We start from the raw sequence: 18,427 nt of genomic DNA, 5'->3' as shown, positions 1-18,427 counted from the left end.
GGCCTTTGTGATTTCATCAAGAGTGCATTACCACTATTTTTTACTTAAAGAAGTCAGTTAAGATAAAAAAAATTATATTGTTTGCTTTTATTGAGTTTTTTGGGGATAAGATGACATTAAATGATTTGGCATGGCAATGGGGCACTCGAGTAATGAGTGAAAACCGGTTTTAGGGTTGCATTTTGTTCATTTCATCATTTTTCGTGTGTTATGATTTTTAGAATTTTTTAAAATTTTTCAAAATTTACAATTTTTTACAATATGATACAACATGTATCTTATTTTGGGCCCGAACGATATGGGTTATGATACGATACTTACAACCTCGAAAAAGAGCATTCATCAAGCTTCTTTTGAGAGGAAGTCAAGGCATCCTACTCACTAAATAAAGCTAAAAGGTCAGTTCATTTCCTTATAAGTCATGTTTCATTTGCTTTAAAACATTTACATTATGAAGGGAGACCAAAGCCCACCAATACCTCACTAGACTGTTACATGATCTTTTGATTCACAACACCTGGTATCTATTACTCCAATTTCTATACAGATCTAAAGGGAAACTTAAGTCTCTCCATTTGCAAGTGCAGTTGGCATTATACCTTCAGATAAATATTACTTCTGTAGGGTTCCTAAGATTTTCACTCAGGTGTCTGCTAAGAGAATCAAGTTTTCTCTTCAGACTGTTTATACTATATCCTTTCCAGAGTGACTTCACTAACCATGAGCAAATACCCAGTAGAGGTGAGATTCTTGAAAAACTTCCATGTGACTATCTGGATTGGGAAACATGCTTTTAGGGTATTAGTCACGTGTATCCTCTGTTCCCTTTTATGTATGCCAAGTGCCAACATTTGAAATGGTTGGGACTAAGCATTTTCCTTTGTCATGATGGTCCAGCATAGGCACTATCTTACAATCATAATGGTTTCATGAGACCTTCTTGTCCTGGTGAGTGCAGGGCAGATTGGCAATCAATTCCATGTTGCACGGTTAAGACAAGAAACTGCAGCATAATTGTCTCAAATTGTGATATGTGTATCTGGAGATTTGAATGGGCTGTAGATATGAATTTGACTGAGGATGTTGCCATGAAAACCCTCAAGAGTTCCATTATAGGATTCACTAGAACAGCAATTGGGAAAAGTTCTATTTCAGCTTTAGGGTTTAGAGCTTTGGAAAGGTAAATAACTAAATATATTTCTTCAATTAATGAATCCCATCTTGTTAATGTGACGAGTTTGACACACGGATCAGTATAGAGGACCCTATTTGTAACTCTGCACCTCAGTGGTTAGGGCCCATAATTCATGAGAAATGTCAAAAGGAAATAAGAGAATACATGTGGGACATGTAATTGATGCTAATACATAACTCTGACTTTGGAGCCATCTGTAGGGAAGGGTTTTTCCTTTAGGCTGTAACAAAATATTGGTTCATGTTCTCATACCCAACCTATGACATGCTTTCCCAACTCGTTCTCCCGTGGCATCACACTAATTGTTTTATGCTACTCATCACCTAGCTTATGATGTGAAGCTTCAATCTACAACATAAGAATATTTTTCCTTTACCAACCAATGTAAACTTGCATGTTTTCAAGCAAGGATAAATGAGCTTAAGTTGCACATCCACAAGCATAAAGCATTTAATTAACCAGACGTTTGATAGAACATAAATTGCACATTAGGCAGAGACTGGGACAAGCAAATCTCCGAGCATCAGCCAGATGTTATTTGGAAAATGAAGCCACAAAAAGAATAAAATACAGAGAAGTTCCATGCCATGGAGAAAACATACATTTGAGATTCCCCCTGAAAAGAGACCAAATGCAAAGTCAGCCCTCTGGTTGATCAATTGAAGCCTCAGTGATCCACTTCCTGTCTTTGTATAGCTTGGATTTGAGTAATTAGCATATTGGTACTGCAAAGAGCAATTTTTTAGCAAAATTGATCAAGGAGTTCATTTTCAGGCAGCAATGCCAAATAGATTCTGTAAGACTAATGTTTCCATTAAATGGACACCTTCTCATAAGCTACTGATTAATTCACATAAGATAGCCTTCAACAAACCTTAATAGGTGAGGTGCATAAGAATGGAGCTTCATCTTCCCAGCTAAAGACTTCAGGATTACAAATTGATGCACTGAAAAAGAAGAGTGATTACATTACTTCTGCTTAGTCATGTTATTTACACATTGAATATATCATAAGATAGACAGAGAAAAGAAAAAACAAACAAATAAACAACAACTATGAGCATTTTGGTTTTGAGTAGAAAATTTTAAAGCAATGGTACCGCCAAAGGTCAAACTGATGCATATAGACCACTCCATTGAATGATCTAAATCTTTTTTTGCAGAGAATAATAAGTAGAATCATCAACAAAGAGACAACACCAAAGAAATTTGCTCAAAAGAATTGTAGATTTATTGAGGAAGAGATAAACATTACTTAAAATTTGAAGGAGAAAATACTCCCACCCAATCATCAATGCTTGGGTTTGGGTGACTAAACTTTAAGGTTACCCAATCAACGTTTTCACCCTGAAACAATCAAGCAAAAGTATTAGTAGAGAATTCGTGAAATTTGAGCACTGTAGCATTGCAGTTCCTCATTTATTTTGGTCCTTGCTGATGCATTGTATTGGAAGAATAAACCTCCTAATTGGAGGCCTACATGTAACTGCATGAACGTAAAGCCTGTAATGATTATATATAATGAATGAAATTGGTGAGGATTAAAACTAATAAATTGAGGTCATAAGATTTACACAGGATCGTTGTGATTAAGAAATGAATCAAGGGTGTGTCACTTTCCCAAGTCATCTCAAATAACCTGAATCTTGGACCAAGCCCCCCAAGTTTCTGTTTATGGAATAATTCAGATCCTTTAGTGAGCATATTATATTCACATGTGAGCTGCTACTGTTCATTGCAAGTTGTAAGCATTGGTTATTCACATATTCACTATGACATCCAAGTAGATTTCATCACTATATTACATTTTCAGCAAGTAAGATGATGCGATGCCCTTAGAAAGAAACGGAACTGCTTCAGTGATATGAGTCATACAACCACGGCAGGATTTATTATCTAATTATTAGCGGATTACCATCAGGATGAAATCAACCAATATCCATCTGCATGAAACATACCTATAATGACACAATATTGTTAATGACCAAAGTGTGTGTGTGTGTGTGTATATATATATATATATATATATATATATATATATATATATATATATATAGAGAGAGAGAGAGAGAGAGAGAGAGAGAGAGACCATTGTTTCGAGATCTTCAGACATAGATAACCACACAGTGCAGTGCATAATCTCAAAGTTACAACTAGAAGGGCTCTAGAGTACAAACAGAACTCTCACACAAATGTCCAACCCACGCTTTTAAAAATTACCTTCAAACCAAGAACAAGAGGAGATGCTTTAATATAGGCAGACTCATGCAGAGCACGAGTAGTCCTGTGGATGGCAATATTAGCAAGAGGTTGGTGTCCTGGCACTGTTGCCTCTCCAAATCTCACAAGACCCGCAAAACTCATAAAGAAAACTAGTCCCCAGTACTGCTCCATCTTGCTTGGAACCTGAGAGATGATCAAGAAACAACAAGATCACAACAACCACTCAGAAAACAACAAGAGATGAAAGAAAATTACAGAAATCCAATACCCCAAAGACCAAAAACACTTAAAAAACAATCTTCTTCTAAGCTTCCTTATAGCCAATAACCAATTTTTCTCAGCAAGTGAATAAAAACCCAACAACCAAAAGTTTTTTTCCTCAATAGAGAAAAACAAGGTGCCATTAAGTAGAAGTAAAATCAGTGAGAACCCATAACTTTTAATACTATTTTTTTAACTACCAACAAAAGAAGAAACTTACAGAGAACCACAGTAACTCTTCTTCTTCTCCTTTGTTTGACTTTTTATAGAAGAGTAACGCAGAGGAAGCGGGTGTGAAATCATTTTTTTTTTTGCAATGGATTCTCCACTACGGTAAAAGAACGGAAGAAAAGATAAAGAAAGACGTTGGCAGGCCAAAAAGAAGAGAGGGTTGTGTATGTTCGCCCCCGATGATTCACTGAATCCCACGTCTGTGTTCGGGGCTTTGAATGAGCACCACGTATACAAGCACATGGGGCTCGTATTCCCGTGTATGTTGACATAACTTTGCATCGGACTCTGGTGTTGTTGCAAAGACTTAAGTACCCTTTCTTGCTATTCTTCTCATAAAGTGATGGTTTGAGAAAATGACAAAAATGCCCTTCATTCAAAAAAGAAAAAACAAACAGTTCAAAAAAAGGACAAACATGTCCTCCATCCAGAAAGTCGAGGATGATGTTGACTCTTCAAAGTCTTCTTCTTTTTCTGTTCAAAAAAAGGACAAACATGTCTTCTTCTTTCTCCGTAAAACACTGTAAAACCCTCTCTCTCTCTAGAGAAGAAATCAAGGGAAACAAAGAGTTCTTCCTGGAGAAGGCCATGAACATCAACCCTCTCACTCTCTCTCCCTTCTCTCTCTACTTCTGTGCACATCCAACAGACGATCCTACATTGCTCCATCGTCATCTTCTTCTTCTTCCTTCTTCGTAAAACACTGTAAAACCCTCCGGACCAAATTTTTTTTGGGCTCGGGGGGCAGCGCCCTCCGGACCAAATTTTTTTTGGGCCTTCCAACAATGATTTGTAGTATTATCGGGCTTTCCTACAATAATTTGTAGTATTTTTGGGTCTCCAACGAAACGCTAGAGTGATTTGCAGAAGACACTATAAATCGCTATAGCGATTTGCGGAAGACACTACAAATCGCAAATCGCTATAGCAATTTGTAGTGTCTTCCGTGAATCGCTATAGCGATTTGTAGATTCTTTCGCAAATCGCTATAGCGATTTGTAGTGTTTCCTCAAATCGCTATAGCGATTTGCGGAAGACACTACAAATCGCAAATCGCTATAGCGATTTGTAGTGTCTTCCGTGAATCGCTATAGCGATTTGTAGATTCTTTCGCAAATCGCTATAGCGATTTGTAGTGTTTCCGCAAATCTCTATAGCGATTTGTAATGTTATTCAGTAAGCAAATCATTGTAAATCGCTACCCGAATTAGGACCAACTTGTCAGGGCCATATCTCCCTAACCAGAGGTCATGTTCCAAATCCGTAAAAAGTGGGGTCTTCGTTATTGAGTCTAGTTTATTTCTGTAAATTTTCAGCAAATTTTATTGTCATTTCATTCCCCATTTTAACTTCAACGATACATTACAACCACAATCATCAAAAGAAAGATTGCCCAAGCTAAGAGTCACCGTTCTCGCCCTCCTCCTCGACAGCAACCCAGTCGGTGCAGTCGCGCTGAGGATGGCCAGCAGAAGCTCCACCACATCGTCTTCCTCTCCCTAGTGAGGAGGTCTCAGCGGAGCCGTCGTTTCGGTGACGGGTGTTTATCTCGTTCCGGTGACGGGTGTTCTACGAAATGTAAATCCCCCCTCCTGTAAGGGCAAAAGGCCATGAACACGCTGGGAGGAGCCCTCAGACCCCCCCCTTCTGTAAGGGTAAAAGCTCTGAATCAGACTCCATAACTCTTCAAGTTGAATGATGCTACCCACACTGGTGATGCTACCCACGCTGGGAGGAGCCCCCAGACCCTCTTCCTGTGCAGGTCAGTCGGTGCTTGATGGAGCAATGTATGATCTTCTAATGGATGTGCACAGAAGCAGAAATAGAAGGGAGAGAGAGAGAGAGTAAGAGGGTTGATGTTCATGGCCTCCTCAAGGGGAGATTTCTTTCTCGGATAATCATGCAGTGCAGAGACTGGGTCTTAAATAATCATCTTAGGGGCACTTAAGTCTTTACAACCACTCCTTTTCAAGAACCGTCATTTTTTTTTACACCAATGGAGGAGAGGGTACTTAAGTCTTTGCAATCGCATCAAACTCCAACGCTAATTAATGCTCACAAACATGGGGATACAAGACGCACATGCTTACATACGTGGTGCTCTTTGGGACCCCCGATCATGAGATGTAGCTAACTGCCCTGTTCGGGGGGGGGGAACATATAACCTGCTTTGCAAAAAGAAGGATGACCTTGGCTCTGTGACGACTATGCCGTGGCATGTGTTGCCAGCCTATGAATGGATCGGGTCCTCCAAAAAAAGACCCAGACTTAGACCTAACCAAGGTTGACTTAGAGTCCATGTAACCACGACACACCATTTAGGAGGCGTGTCGTGGTGACACGAGTCGGATACGAAGCAAAAATTATCATCTACGGACATTAATTTAATATTTTAAAATATATTATTTTATTAGTTTTAATAATATTTCAATACAAATACATTTTTATATGTTAAACCATCAAAAATAGTTTTCTAATGATTATTTTATTGCTTAGAGTTTGGATACCAATGGAGCATGTTTGGATCCAAAATCCAATTGCCTAATCACCTGTCACAAAGATACAGGTATGACCAGACACGTAACACGGGTTCGAGGTGCAAGTTCAAGAAGTTTTTTTGGATTTTTTATTTTTATCAATAAAAATTATTTTTTGACATTTTAATATTTAATCAATGTATTTATATGGAAATAAAATTATTTTTTAAATATTCAAATAATATCTGTGCATGTCAGTGTGTATGGTCGTGTCATAAGGGACACGCATCCAAAATGGCGTGTCCCTATGACATGGCTGATCACCATGTTTGCAGATCCTGAATCAGCTGAATGGGTTGGATTTGGTTTTTGGCTCTTTATATATGAATCAAGAATATCCTAAACCCCATTGCACGTAAAACTGTATGTTGTTAGCAAAACTCCGTTTAAAACACTACTTATTCCATAAAATCATTGAAAGCCAAAAAAGAAAAAAAGAAAATATTTTTTTCTCAAAACACCAACAAAAATGAAAATTTTGTTCTTTGGGAGAAAAGTTTAGAATACAAATATTATATTCTAAAACCATATTTTTTCAAGAAACTCTAATATGGATTCAATTTTGCCAAAACTTGGATGCCCTAACTTGATTTCCTAGAGGAAAGAAAAACATATATATTTACATTTTTTTGGAAAATTAAAACTAAATTAACCGTGAAATATTGTTTGCCAATTTTTTATAGCTCTTCTATGCCTTTCTTGATCCTAATTTATGAATGGAAAACATGTTTAGATGTGTATATTATTATTTAATGAGCTTTTATTGTTATATATATATATATATATATATATATATATATATATATATATATATATATATATATATATATATATATATATATATATATATATATATATATATATATATATATATATATATATATATATATATATATATCGTGTGTGTGTGTGTGTGTGAGCTAACACATTATAAGGGCAGATAGCTAAATCATATTTGGAAAATCTCCATTAATAACCAAAATCAGGCTTTTTAATCTACTTAGACTACATCCGAATATATATAACTCCATCATGTTAACACTCAATTTGAATCCTTGAACCCAGCCAATTCACATTCCTATCTAATATAGGGTAATCTGGTCTCTAATGACACGTACAGGCAAAACTATATCAATTTTTAGTAAATTATAATATTTTTAATAACAATTTCAACAATAAATATACTTTAAATTATTAACATAATGAAATTTTTTTAATCAATTAAATGAAAAAAAGAATATGTGCCCCTCTATCACGTTTTTTGAGAAAATTTGGCAACTCTCATCTCTAATTCATATTTAGTTACGGTCGCTGTCCCCGTCTTTGTGACATAGATAAGCACAACATGAGTTCCCAACACGTTCCACTTTTATAGATAAGTGGATGCATCTACGTATAATCCTTCAAGGAGATCAGATTAGGTCATAGGTCATATCTATGGCTGTCAATAGGTTAGGTTTGATCGGGACCCGTCCCATACCAAACCCTATAGGGTTAGGGTTTGGTGACAAATAAGAAGACCTTATTAGAATCCAGGTCAGACATGAAGGGTTGATTAATATATGGAGCTGGGTATGGTTTGTGAAATTTCATATCAAACCTGGGCCCGACCCGAGTTCTAATTAAGAGCTGCAATTTTTCAACGTGAAAATGATAAAGAATATTATTTTTACGGGTATAATCCAGGTCTGGTTGATCCGGGTATGATTTTGTATATGGTGGATTCGATTAGATCCAGGTCTGTACCTCTGACCATCATCTCAAATCAAGTTTGGGTGTGGTTCTACCTGAGTTTGAACCAAATCCTAGCCGTTGACAAGTCATATTCAATCCCACTTGGTGGAATGTGCATGGAGGCACAATTTCCAAGCGATATTATAACTCACTTGGTGGAATGTGCATGGGTTCTACTCTCGTAGCTCTCAAGGAAGAGGCACAATTTCCAAGCGATATTACAGAGAAGATGATTTGGTTCGCTCTGAGTGGAGCCCTATCAGCTCTGTGGCCAAGAGTGAGATAGAGGGCAGCCAGGTGTAGCGGCACACTTTTGGTGTGCAATGTGATTGCACCTGATTCTTGCACCATCAGCGTGAGGTCCTTGTAAATGCCCATTGGAAGAAAAAAAATAAAATAAAAAGTTTCAATGTGTCAGTAGAGGCAAATTTTGGCATGCCATACGTGGGGCCCACCGACTACTTGGACGGTGGATTGCCCGGCTCCACGGTATGATGAGAGCTCCTAATCGTATTCCTCTATTAGCTGTATTTTTTTTTAGTATTACCTTTGTGTACGGTATCTGTTCGGAGTGAATGTCAACTTTCTAGCTGGGATGCAATAAGAGAAGCGCGTGCGCATATATATATAACAGAGAAAGTAGGTGACAATGGCAGCCAACTATCAGGCGCCGTCAATAGGCTGCGCGATTTTTTTTTTTCCGCTGAAAAGCTCTTTAGGGCGGTAGCGATCACCACTAAAGACTCCTTGAGTCTTTAGCAGCGTCACTAAAGATGGTTTTTGGGGCGTGTGTCGCTTCAGTTTAACGATGCTGGGTGGTTACTGCTGATACCATTGGCATCTCTCGTACGCGGCCACCACCGTGCCAGCCACCCAGCGCCTGTCTCTGAAATGCACGGTCGGATCAGCAACTCCATCTCATATAAGATGGAACCATTCAGCTTGTTGGTTTTTCAGTGAATACCTCAAATCAGCTGCTCAAACCAAAAGCCTCTGAAATCTCAACAGCCTTTGAACAGGTACGGGTTTTGGAGAAATTTAAGGAGATGATGTTCAGCTGGTTGGTATCCAGTACAACCTAACTTCATTTTTTGGATGAATGGCAACCCCAAGCGCCATCATTTTTGTTTGTTCTTCAAATGTTCATTTTTTGCGTTCTAGATACGTTGATTAGACCATGAACGGATCTGGAACTGATTGTGGGATCTGAGTCAGCAAGAATCTGCACAGTTATCACGATAACTCTGGAGATCAAGCTAATTCTGGTGATCACGATAATTCTGGTAGAGATGCCTCAAGGAAACCCTATCAAAATAATAAAGGAAAATGTTCAGGATGTATCTAGAAACATATCCTATAAACTAGGAAACGAGAGGGTGGTGTATGTTCGCCCCCGATGATTCACTGAATCCCACGTCTGTGTTCGGGGGATCGAATGAGCGCCACGTATTCATGCACATGGGGCTCGTATTCTCGTGTATGTTGACATAACTTTGCATCGAACTCTGGTGCTGTTGCAAAGACTTAATCACCCTTACTTGCTTTTTCTGCCCTGAAATGACGGTTTGAGGAAATGACAAAAATATCCTCCATTCAAAAGTTGTGAAACGACGGGTCGATAAAAAGACAAAAAAGTCCTCCATCCAGAAAGTTTGATGTTAATCATTTAAAGTGGAGACGTTCTCTATTCATTAAACTCCTGCGCCATCTGCTGTAACAGTTGCTCCCATTATCAACCAAAACTTTGCCTTCGTCTCCAGTCTAGCTTTCTGCCTTGTTTTTTATCCTGTTGTACAACACACTGTCGTCTTCTCGTGCCTGCCTTGCGTTACAAAACATTCCAGTGTCTTCTCTTCATTTTTGTTGTCGTTAGACATCATGGTAGAAATCAATGATTCACAAACATTCCTTTCAGTGCCATTAAGGCAGCGTGAGTAGCTTTTCATCTCATCATGCTATCGATGAAGAAGGCATGTCGTCTTGTGTGCCATTAAGGCATTGTTTAGTTATTGCAGGTAGATCTTGTTCTTACGAAGGTTGGAAACTTATCGATATTTGTAAGACGCTGGGACCTATTGACAAGAATGCTCGTTTGCAGATGCTAGAAAGGGCCTCTACCCCATCAGGTATCCTACATTCATTCATCGTATGCATTGTATCTCAAACCGCTGTATTAGTAACAGACTCCCGTTTTTGTGAGATACATTTTTGTTAGTTAATATCGATTTGTTTGCTATTATGCTCAAGTTCTTCCTTATCGATTTGTAATTTATTGTGCGATATATTTATCGACCTTTTAGATAGTATGGTTTTGTATCGTCGAGTTGTAAGTTATTATGCTGAACTGCCGTATCGATTTTCAATATCTTACAAATCGCTATACATATGATATTTGTAAGACGCTGTGACCTATTGACAAGAATTCTTGTTTGCAGATGCTAGGAAGGGCCTCTACCCCATCAGGTATCTTATATTCATTCATCGTATGCATTGTATCTCAAACCGCTGTATTAGTAACAGACTCTTGTTTTTGTGAGATACATTTTTGTTAGTTAATATCGATTTGTTTGCTATTATGCTCAAGTTCTTCCTTATCGATTTGTAATTTATTGTGCGATATATTTATCGACCTTTTAGATAGTATGGTTTTGTATCGTCGAGTTGTAAGTTATTATGCTGAACTGCCGCATCGATTTTCAATATCTTACAAATCGCTATACATACATATCGTTTGTGTAAGATATTATATTTCATGTAATATGTATTTGTAAGATATTTGTACACAGACTTTGAAAACATGTGGATGCAGAAACACATCGTTACACGAATGGCGGGGCGATTTTCGCATGCATATCGTTGCTCTCTCAGCGACTTCTATTGAACTTGCTTTAGAGCCTCGTGGATATTATGAGAGTGTTATCGTCAACACACATGTACGACATGTGTATTTTATTGGCATGGTAAGCGATAAGTCGATGCTCAGTATAAGCAAACATCAAACTGCACTTGATTTGATACTGTCATGCATTAAATCGTTGCTTAACCCTAGTGGTATCCGTTGTTATATGCATCCTGATTAAATCGTAGTAAAGCTATGCCGCTTGCTAACGCAAATTGATATATTGTTTACAAAACATTCCACTGTCTTATTTTATTTGTCGTTGTTGTTAGGCATTATCGAAGAAAGCAATGATGCACAAACATTCCAACGAGTGCCATTAAGGCAACATGAGTAGCTTTTCATCTCATCATGCGATCGATGAAGAAGGCATGTCGTCTTGTGTGCCATTAAGGCATTGTTTGGTTATTGCAGGTAGATCTTATTCTTACGAAGGTTGGAAACTTATCGATATTTGTAAGACGCTGGGACCTATTGACAAGAATGCTCGTTTGCAGATGCTAGGAAGGGCCTCTACCCCATCAGGTATCCTACATTCATTCATCGTATGCATTGTATCTCAAACCGTTGTATTAGTAACAGACTCCCGTTTTGTTAGTTAATATTGATTTGTTTGCTATTTTGCTGCAAAACACAAATTGATATATTACTTAAAACATTGTTGAGCTTATCATCAGGTTGTAATAAAGACGATGTAGCTGAATCCATCGAAAGATCTAGATAATTGAATATCTATACTTATGACGCAACTGAAGTATTGAACATCTGCACTAACAATGCACATGAAAAGAAGGGTGCAGGCATTAGACCCACTCTTGACTTGAATGTTCCAACGGAAGAAATGCAATTCAATGATGAGTTAGACTACCATGACAGTGCACATAATAAAAGTGTAGGCCCGGGGAATGTACACGGAAGTACACTTGACTTGAATGTTCCAGGAGAAGAAATGCAATTCAATAATGAGGTAGATTTTGATGACAGTGCACATAATAAAAGTGTAGGCCCCGGGAATGTACACGGAAGTACACTTGACTTGAATGTTCCAGGAGAAGAAATGCAATTCAATAATGAGGTAGATTTTGATACCGTAGGAACTGAGAATGTACATGGAATTACACGTGACTATGTTCCTGTAGAAGGAATGCAGTTTAATAACGAGGAAGATGCATATAAATTTTACAATGATTATGCCTTAAAAGTTGGCTTCAGTGTGAGAAGGTTTTCTTGGTCAAAAAATGCACAGGGTGTCTTGGTTAGAAAGACATATGTCTGTTCCAAGCAAGGTTGGAAGAAATCAATGGGAAATCCAACAAGGAGCATGCCAGAATCAAGATGTGGATGTCAGGCGAGATTGGTTTTGAGAAGACATCTGAATGGGAAATTTGTCGTGCGTACTTTAATCAGTGATCATAATCATGATTTATCTGCATCATTTATGACTGCTATGCTAAGGTCACATCGTAAAGTAACTGTAGCGCTTGCTGCAATGGCTGAAATAGCCGATAGCGCCGGCATTGCACCAAGGAAGACATACAATTTGTTTACCCGCATAGATGGTGGTCGCGAAAATGTGCCATTCACTCCTATGGATCTAAGAAACCACTTGAGAAGGAAGAGGACAGATAACATGAAGAACGGAGAAATATGTTGTTTGGTTCGCTACTTACAGAATAAATCAAGCAATGAACATGGTTTCTTTAGTGCAATGCAAGTGGACAAAGATGGATATGCTGTGAATATGTTTTGGGCAGATTCAAAGTCTAGAGTAGATTATGAATGCTTCAATGATGTGCTTGTGTTTGAAACTACAGTAAAGATTAATATTGAACAGTGGCCATTTGCGTAGTTTGTCGGAGTGAACCATCACGCACAGAGTTGTATATTAGGCAGTGCTTTTGTGTATGACCAGACCAAGAAAAGCTTTGAGTGGTTCTTCAGAGTATTTACACAGGCAATGAACGGGAAGCATCCTGAAACTGTACTTACAGATGATGATCACGCAATTGCGGCTGCAGTGCTTCATGTGTGGCCAGTTGCACAGCATCGCCTATGTTTGTGGCATATCTTTCAAAATGCAGCAAAGAACATAGGACACATATTTAATCAGAATACAGGGTTTGACAAAACGTTTACAAGGTGTGTACTTCATAGCGTAGACGAGGTCACTTTTAAGTCAGATTGGGACAAAATGATTAAGACATACGACCTTACTGACTGTCTGTGGTTACAAAATTTATATGCAGAAAAAGAGAAGTGGGCATTGGCATATGGAAGACAATACTTTTGTGCAGGTATGATAAGCACACAAAGAGCCGAATCTATGCATGCCACCCTGAAGAAAAATCTGTATTCATGTTTAACAATGTTTCGTTTCATGGAACAATATGAATTATTTGTAGACGGTCTAAGACAAAATGAGCTTGAACAAGACGTGAAATGCTTCAATACACGACCTCAAACTTTTGGCATGGAAATATTGATGCGACCTGTAGCTCTGTATACACTAACTGTATTTGAATGGATCAAGAAAGAGGTGTTGCATGTCATGAATTGCAAAATAGAAGGACTCGTGCAAACCGAGAATATGCACAAATACCATATTTTTTGTCAGGGCGAAAAGCATCAGGAAAGGCAAGAAGCACATGTCACGTACAATGTTGACACCGGAAGGGTAGAATGTTCGTGCAAAATGTATGAATTCAAAGGCATTCTATGCTGTCATGCATTAAAGGCACTCAATCAAGAGAAGATACAAGAAATACCTGAGTCTTATGTAATGCGAAGATGGACCAGACGCGCGAAGATTGAAATGCTCGTTATGGACAATGCGAGTAAATCTGGTGTTGACGGGAAGTGCCACATAGCCTCCCGTTACCAACAACTGTGTAGGTCATTCATGCATGTTGCTGATTTGGCATCGAGAAGTGAAGAAGGCTATGCATGTGTGAGAAAAGCTGCAACGGAGTTACTTGAAAACGTAGAGTTAATTCACATTAAGTCCGTTGCAGCGAATGAATACCAGACGAAGATAATGGGATCGAAAAGCGTAGGTCAAAATCATGTTTCGCTTGACACTCCTGAGAAGTTGCACCGAAGCGTAAACATTATCTTCAACAAGTCAGTAGTGAACGTTGTTGATTATGATGGACATATTCATGAAGCGAAGAGTATCAAAAGAAAACATGCCTCTGATCGCAGTCGTCAGAGGGCAAAGGGTGCAGTAGAATTGGTTGGCAAGAAGAGGATTAAGAAACAACCTACCTGTAATAAAAAACAACAAGGCCCTTGCAATGAACATGTATGTAAAACATTATATTGCTTCCCATTGCGTGAAGCTTGTCAAATAGCTAACTCGTGTAATGTCCATCATGCAACAATACCATGCCGAAGTACTACCAAACGTTCAAACCTACATTCCTCCTGACCAGATTTCCGGCAACGATCGCTACAGTTTTACAAGTCTTTTGGTATGTAATCAATGTTGCGAGGAGGTATACATTTCTTGTGAAACTTAATTCAATGTCTAATATTTTCTCTTTCATGACAGGCTCTGATGCATTCAACAGATAGGTATGGGACACAGGAATCTCGTGTAGGCTATTAATTTAGTTGTCATGCCTCTTTGCATGCCCCGATCTCCACAATGCCGGATTTGTTTTTGCGTTTATAGTCATTTGTCACTGACGACTTGCGGTCCGTGGTTGGATTTGCTTAAATCGATAAATAGCGATTTTTTGCTTCTGCAGGAAGTCGATCGATGACATCACTGTATGGCGATTTGTGATTATCGTTGATTAGCGATATGTGGCATCGCAGCGTAGTGATTTGAGTGTATTGTTCGAATGTCGATCAAAGCGGGATGACAAAGGTTGTTCAAGTAAGCTTTTTTCGGCCAATGAGCAAGGTTGCGTTCCATTTTATGATCTAAGTATGCTATCACCTGCGCGGTTGAAAGCCTACTTGGATCATAAAATGAAGCGCAACCTTGGTCAATGCCCCAAAAAAGCTTACTTGAACAACCTTTGTCATCGCGCTTAGATCGACAGTCGAACAATACCCTCAAATCGCTATGCTGCGATGCCACATATCGCTAATCAACGATAACCACAAATCGCCATACAGTGATGTCATCGATCAACTTCATGTAGAAGCAAAAAATCGCTATCTATCGATTTAAGCAAATCCAACCACGGACCGCAAGTCGTCAGTGACAAATGACTATAAACGCAAAAACAAATCCGGCATTGTGGAGATCGGGGCATGCAAAGAGGCATGACAACTAAATTAATAGCCCACACGAGATTCCTGTGACACCTCCAATTGCCTTTTGAAATCATTATTGTTATCCTGTGAAATGTTGTATCCATATATTATAAATAAAAGGCTACTCAATGTGTCTTTTCTCTTCCTCACTTCATTTCTTAAGAGGTAAGTCAACCTCTTCATCTGGTACAGGGGGAACTTTGTTCGCTTTAACAGTCGAAGTGCAAGTGTGAGTGGTACTCCACAATTTCTCACAATCGATATGTGGTTCAACCCGTGGGTTTTTTTTAGATCCGTGGGGTTATTATGAACAAACGTTCATTATCAATTTATACTAGTATCGTTTAACACCGCAAATCGGCGTTGACTAACACCCTTTACAAAGGCCGAGTATTGCTGCACAAATCGCTATTCAACGATAACCACAAATCGCCATGCAGCGAATATGAAGTCGAATTACTCAGTTACAACGGATAACAATAAATGTTTGATTTGTCGTACAGTATTCATTAATCATATTGGTTGAGCAGTACATCTTTAGGTCATAAATAGTCGCACGAGTACTAGAAGCTGTGTTTGTCTTTTACTTCATGAACCAGCAACAATCAAACAGACGGTTCCTTCATAAACCAGGTGATCCGTCCTCCAACATACAAACTTACACAGACGAAGATAGCTATAGGACCAACAATGGCGAATCATGGGTATATTGTCTACACATCGTCTACATTTTCATCAAAATCCGTCTGTTTCATGCCGTTTTTTGCGATTTGTGTTTTGTGTACTGTATAATGTAATTTCAATATCGTTCGTTGCAATGTCCGCATTCATTTCAGTCGAACATCCACCGACGAAGTTGGGCGAAAACTTAGTCAATCACTCCTGGAGGACATCAACAGAATGCAGAGTGAATTCGCACAATACAACATGATCAGTAATTTTGTTAGTATGAAACTAGTAGCAGTTGTCTATATACGTAAGCCATGTGTACGTTCGTTAACAACAACATATTTGCTGCAAACAGACTATATCTGATTTCGTCAGTTATATTAAAAGCAGCGCACCAAGCCAGACTGTATGCGTCGTAAGCCCGTATTTCATGGTATATCGGTTTTATTTTATATTGTTTTCCGTTATTGATTTATTCCAATTGATTCGTATGTTATCGTTAGTGTTAGCAATGTTTGGGTTTGCAGACTATCTTACGCAGTTTGCCATACTCTAGTAGATTTCAAGACGGCATACCTTATTGGGTTAACGATAATCACTGCAGAGACCTTTTGTCAAGTGAAAAGGTAAGCAAACAAACCTAGAGTGCAATATTACAGCATAACAAGTGCTAACATCATTTTTTTGATCTATTTGCAGATATTGATTCCTACACTATGGCAATCTGAAAAGCATTGGGTCTTATACGTGATGGATTTACGCGAAAAACAACTACGGTGTTACAATTCGTTGGAAGTTGACAGTGGTTTACGGCTAGACATTTCCCATATCGTAAGTTTCAATATCTATGTGAGGAACAAGTCGTATACTGGGGTCATGAATTTACTATCGGTCGCATTATTCTTAGATCGGTTTCCTCAAAGCCATTTTGGGAGTCGATGCTAGTGAGTGGATCTATCATATGGCATACAATGCTCCTTTACAAGATAATGCGTTGATTGCGGGGTATTTGTAATGAAGTACATTGAAGCAATATACAATGGTGCAGAACCCTTTTTCGACGCTGTATGCCATTTCTTCGTCTCTGTTATTGGGGATTAAGTGCATGTCTATTGCTTCTACTTTACAATCTGTTTTTGCAGGTTGATATACCCGGATTCCGCAAAGAACTCTGCAAAAAATTGACGTCCTTTCTAATTGCGGAGGAGAAAGTGAAGGAGGCCTCGCGAGCATCTAAAAGGCTTGTAATTGATAAAAGATGTGCGCTCAACCAGCGTGGTTGACAGTCGCTGAGTGAGACTGCGATGTATTTTAATGAACAAAGACTTCTAATGTTCGAAATGATAATATTCAACATCGCTATGAAATGTTGTATGCTTAAACATCGCTTTATTGCTGGCATATGAAAAAAGTGGTGAATAAGGGCCATTAATGTAGCTTTCGTATTTTACGAATAGTACAAAGCGATACGCTTAGTGGTCTACCATCAACTACACTGCTACCACCATGAAAACTTGTAGACATATGACGTTTCCTTCAATTATGATCTTGCAGACATATGAAAAAAGTATAAATGGATACGACAACTGCGTCAAAGCCACCTATACGTAGGAATTATCGATTTGTCGGTTCCTTATTCGCGAAGCAAAGTGGAAGTGTGTGTTGTGTCATTCAAATATTAATGAAACGTCCTATCACCCTCCGTCAGTTTTCAAGTATATACGTCAGTTTCATTAAACCAAAAGCAAATCTTCAGTAAAAATGCACTCCGCATTAATGAAATTGAACAATGTGGGGGTTATTCCAAATATTAATCAATGCGATTGGACCGAATTTTTCGATCTCAAATAAATCCAAAAGTACGTCCACACGCGTCCCAAGAAATCGCCTTAGGCGTACCTTACCGTAGGTTCAGCAATACAGCGATTTCTGAGAACAAACCTTTCTTATTGATACGTTCACTGAATGCGATTTTTAGAAATATCTATCTCCGTACAGTATTTTTCATTACTGAAGAATAACTTCTACCAGCATTGGTTATGCGCATACAACACAAAACTATTTCTGATTACGATTTACATTTCGTAGAACACCCGTCACCGGAACGAGATGAACACCCGTCACCGAAACGGCGGCTCCGCTGAGACCTCCTCGCTAGGGAGAGGAAGACGACGTGGTGGAGCTTCTGCTGGCCATCCTCAGCGCGACTGCACCGACTGGGTTGCTGTCGAGGAGGAGGGCGAGAACGGTGATGGCGGAGCTTCTTAGGTTGTACAGACAGAACAATCAATATGTTTCACTTCACATATTTTGTCTGTCGTTCTTTTTAAACTCAATCAATTGTTCGCATATTTCGTCGCGTATTTTCGGCATAATATCCTGCAATAAAACATGTAATATGAAACGAATATA

General features: G+C 38.6%; 1 protein-coding gene across 1 annotated transcript in view; it reads right to left on the bottom strand.

The window, feature by feature from the left end:
* LOC149813205 (putative inactive purple acid phosphatase 1) overlaps positions 1 to 18,427 on the bottom strand; it is a 107,190-nt gene that overhangs the window by 24,420 nt on the left and 64,343 nt on the right. The window contains exons 2-5 of the mRNA XM_089991347.1: positions 3,416 to 3,601; positions 2,451 to 2,542; positions 2,070 to 2,142; positions 1,798 to 1,920 (exon numbers count right to left, since the gene is read on the bottom strand). Of these exons, the coding sequence (XP_089847473.1) occupies positions 1,798 to 1,920; positions 2,070 to 2,142; positions 2,451 to 2,542; positions 3,416 to 3,601 (474 nt within the window). The remainder of the gene's footprint in view (positions 1 to 1,797; positions 1,921 to 2,069; positions 2,143 to 2,450; positions 2,543 to 3,415; positions 3,602 to 18,427) is intronic.

Source organism: Nuphar pumila, chromosome 16 (assembly GCF_984573655.1).
Source record: "Nuphar pumila chromosome 16, dmNupPumi1.hap1.1, whole genome shotgun sequence".
Taxonomy (NCBI): domain Eukaryota; kingdom Viridiplantae; phylum Streptophyta; class Magnoliopsida; order Nymphaeales; family Nymphaeaceae; genus Nuphar; species Nuphar pumila.
Note: the sequence above shows the minus strand (reverse complement) of the source record. Positions and strands in the feature narration are given on the sequence as shown.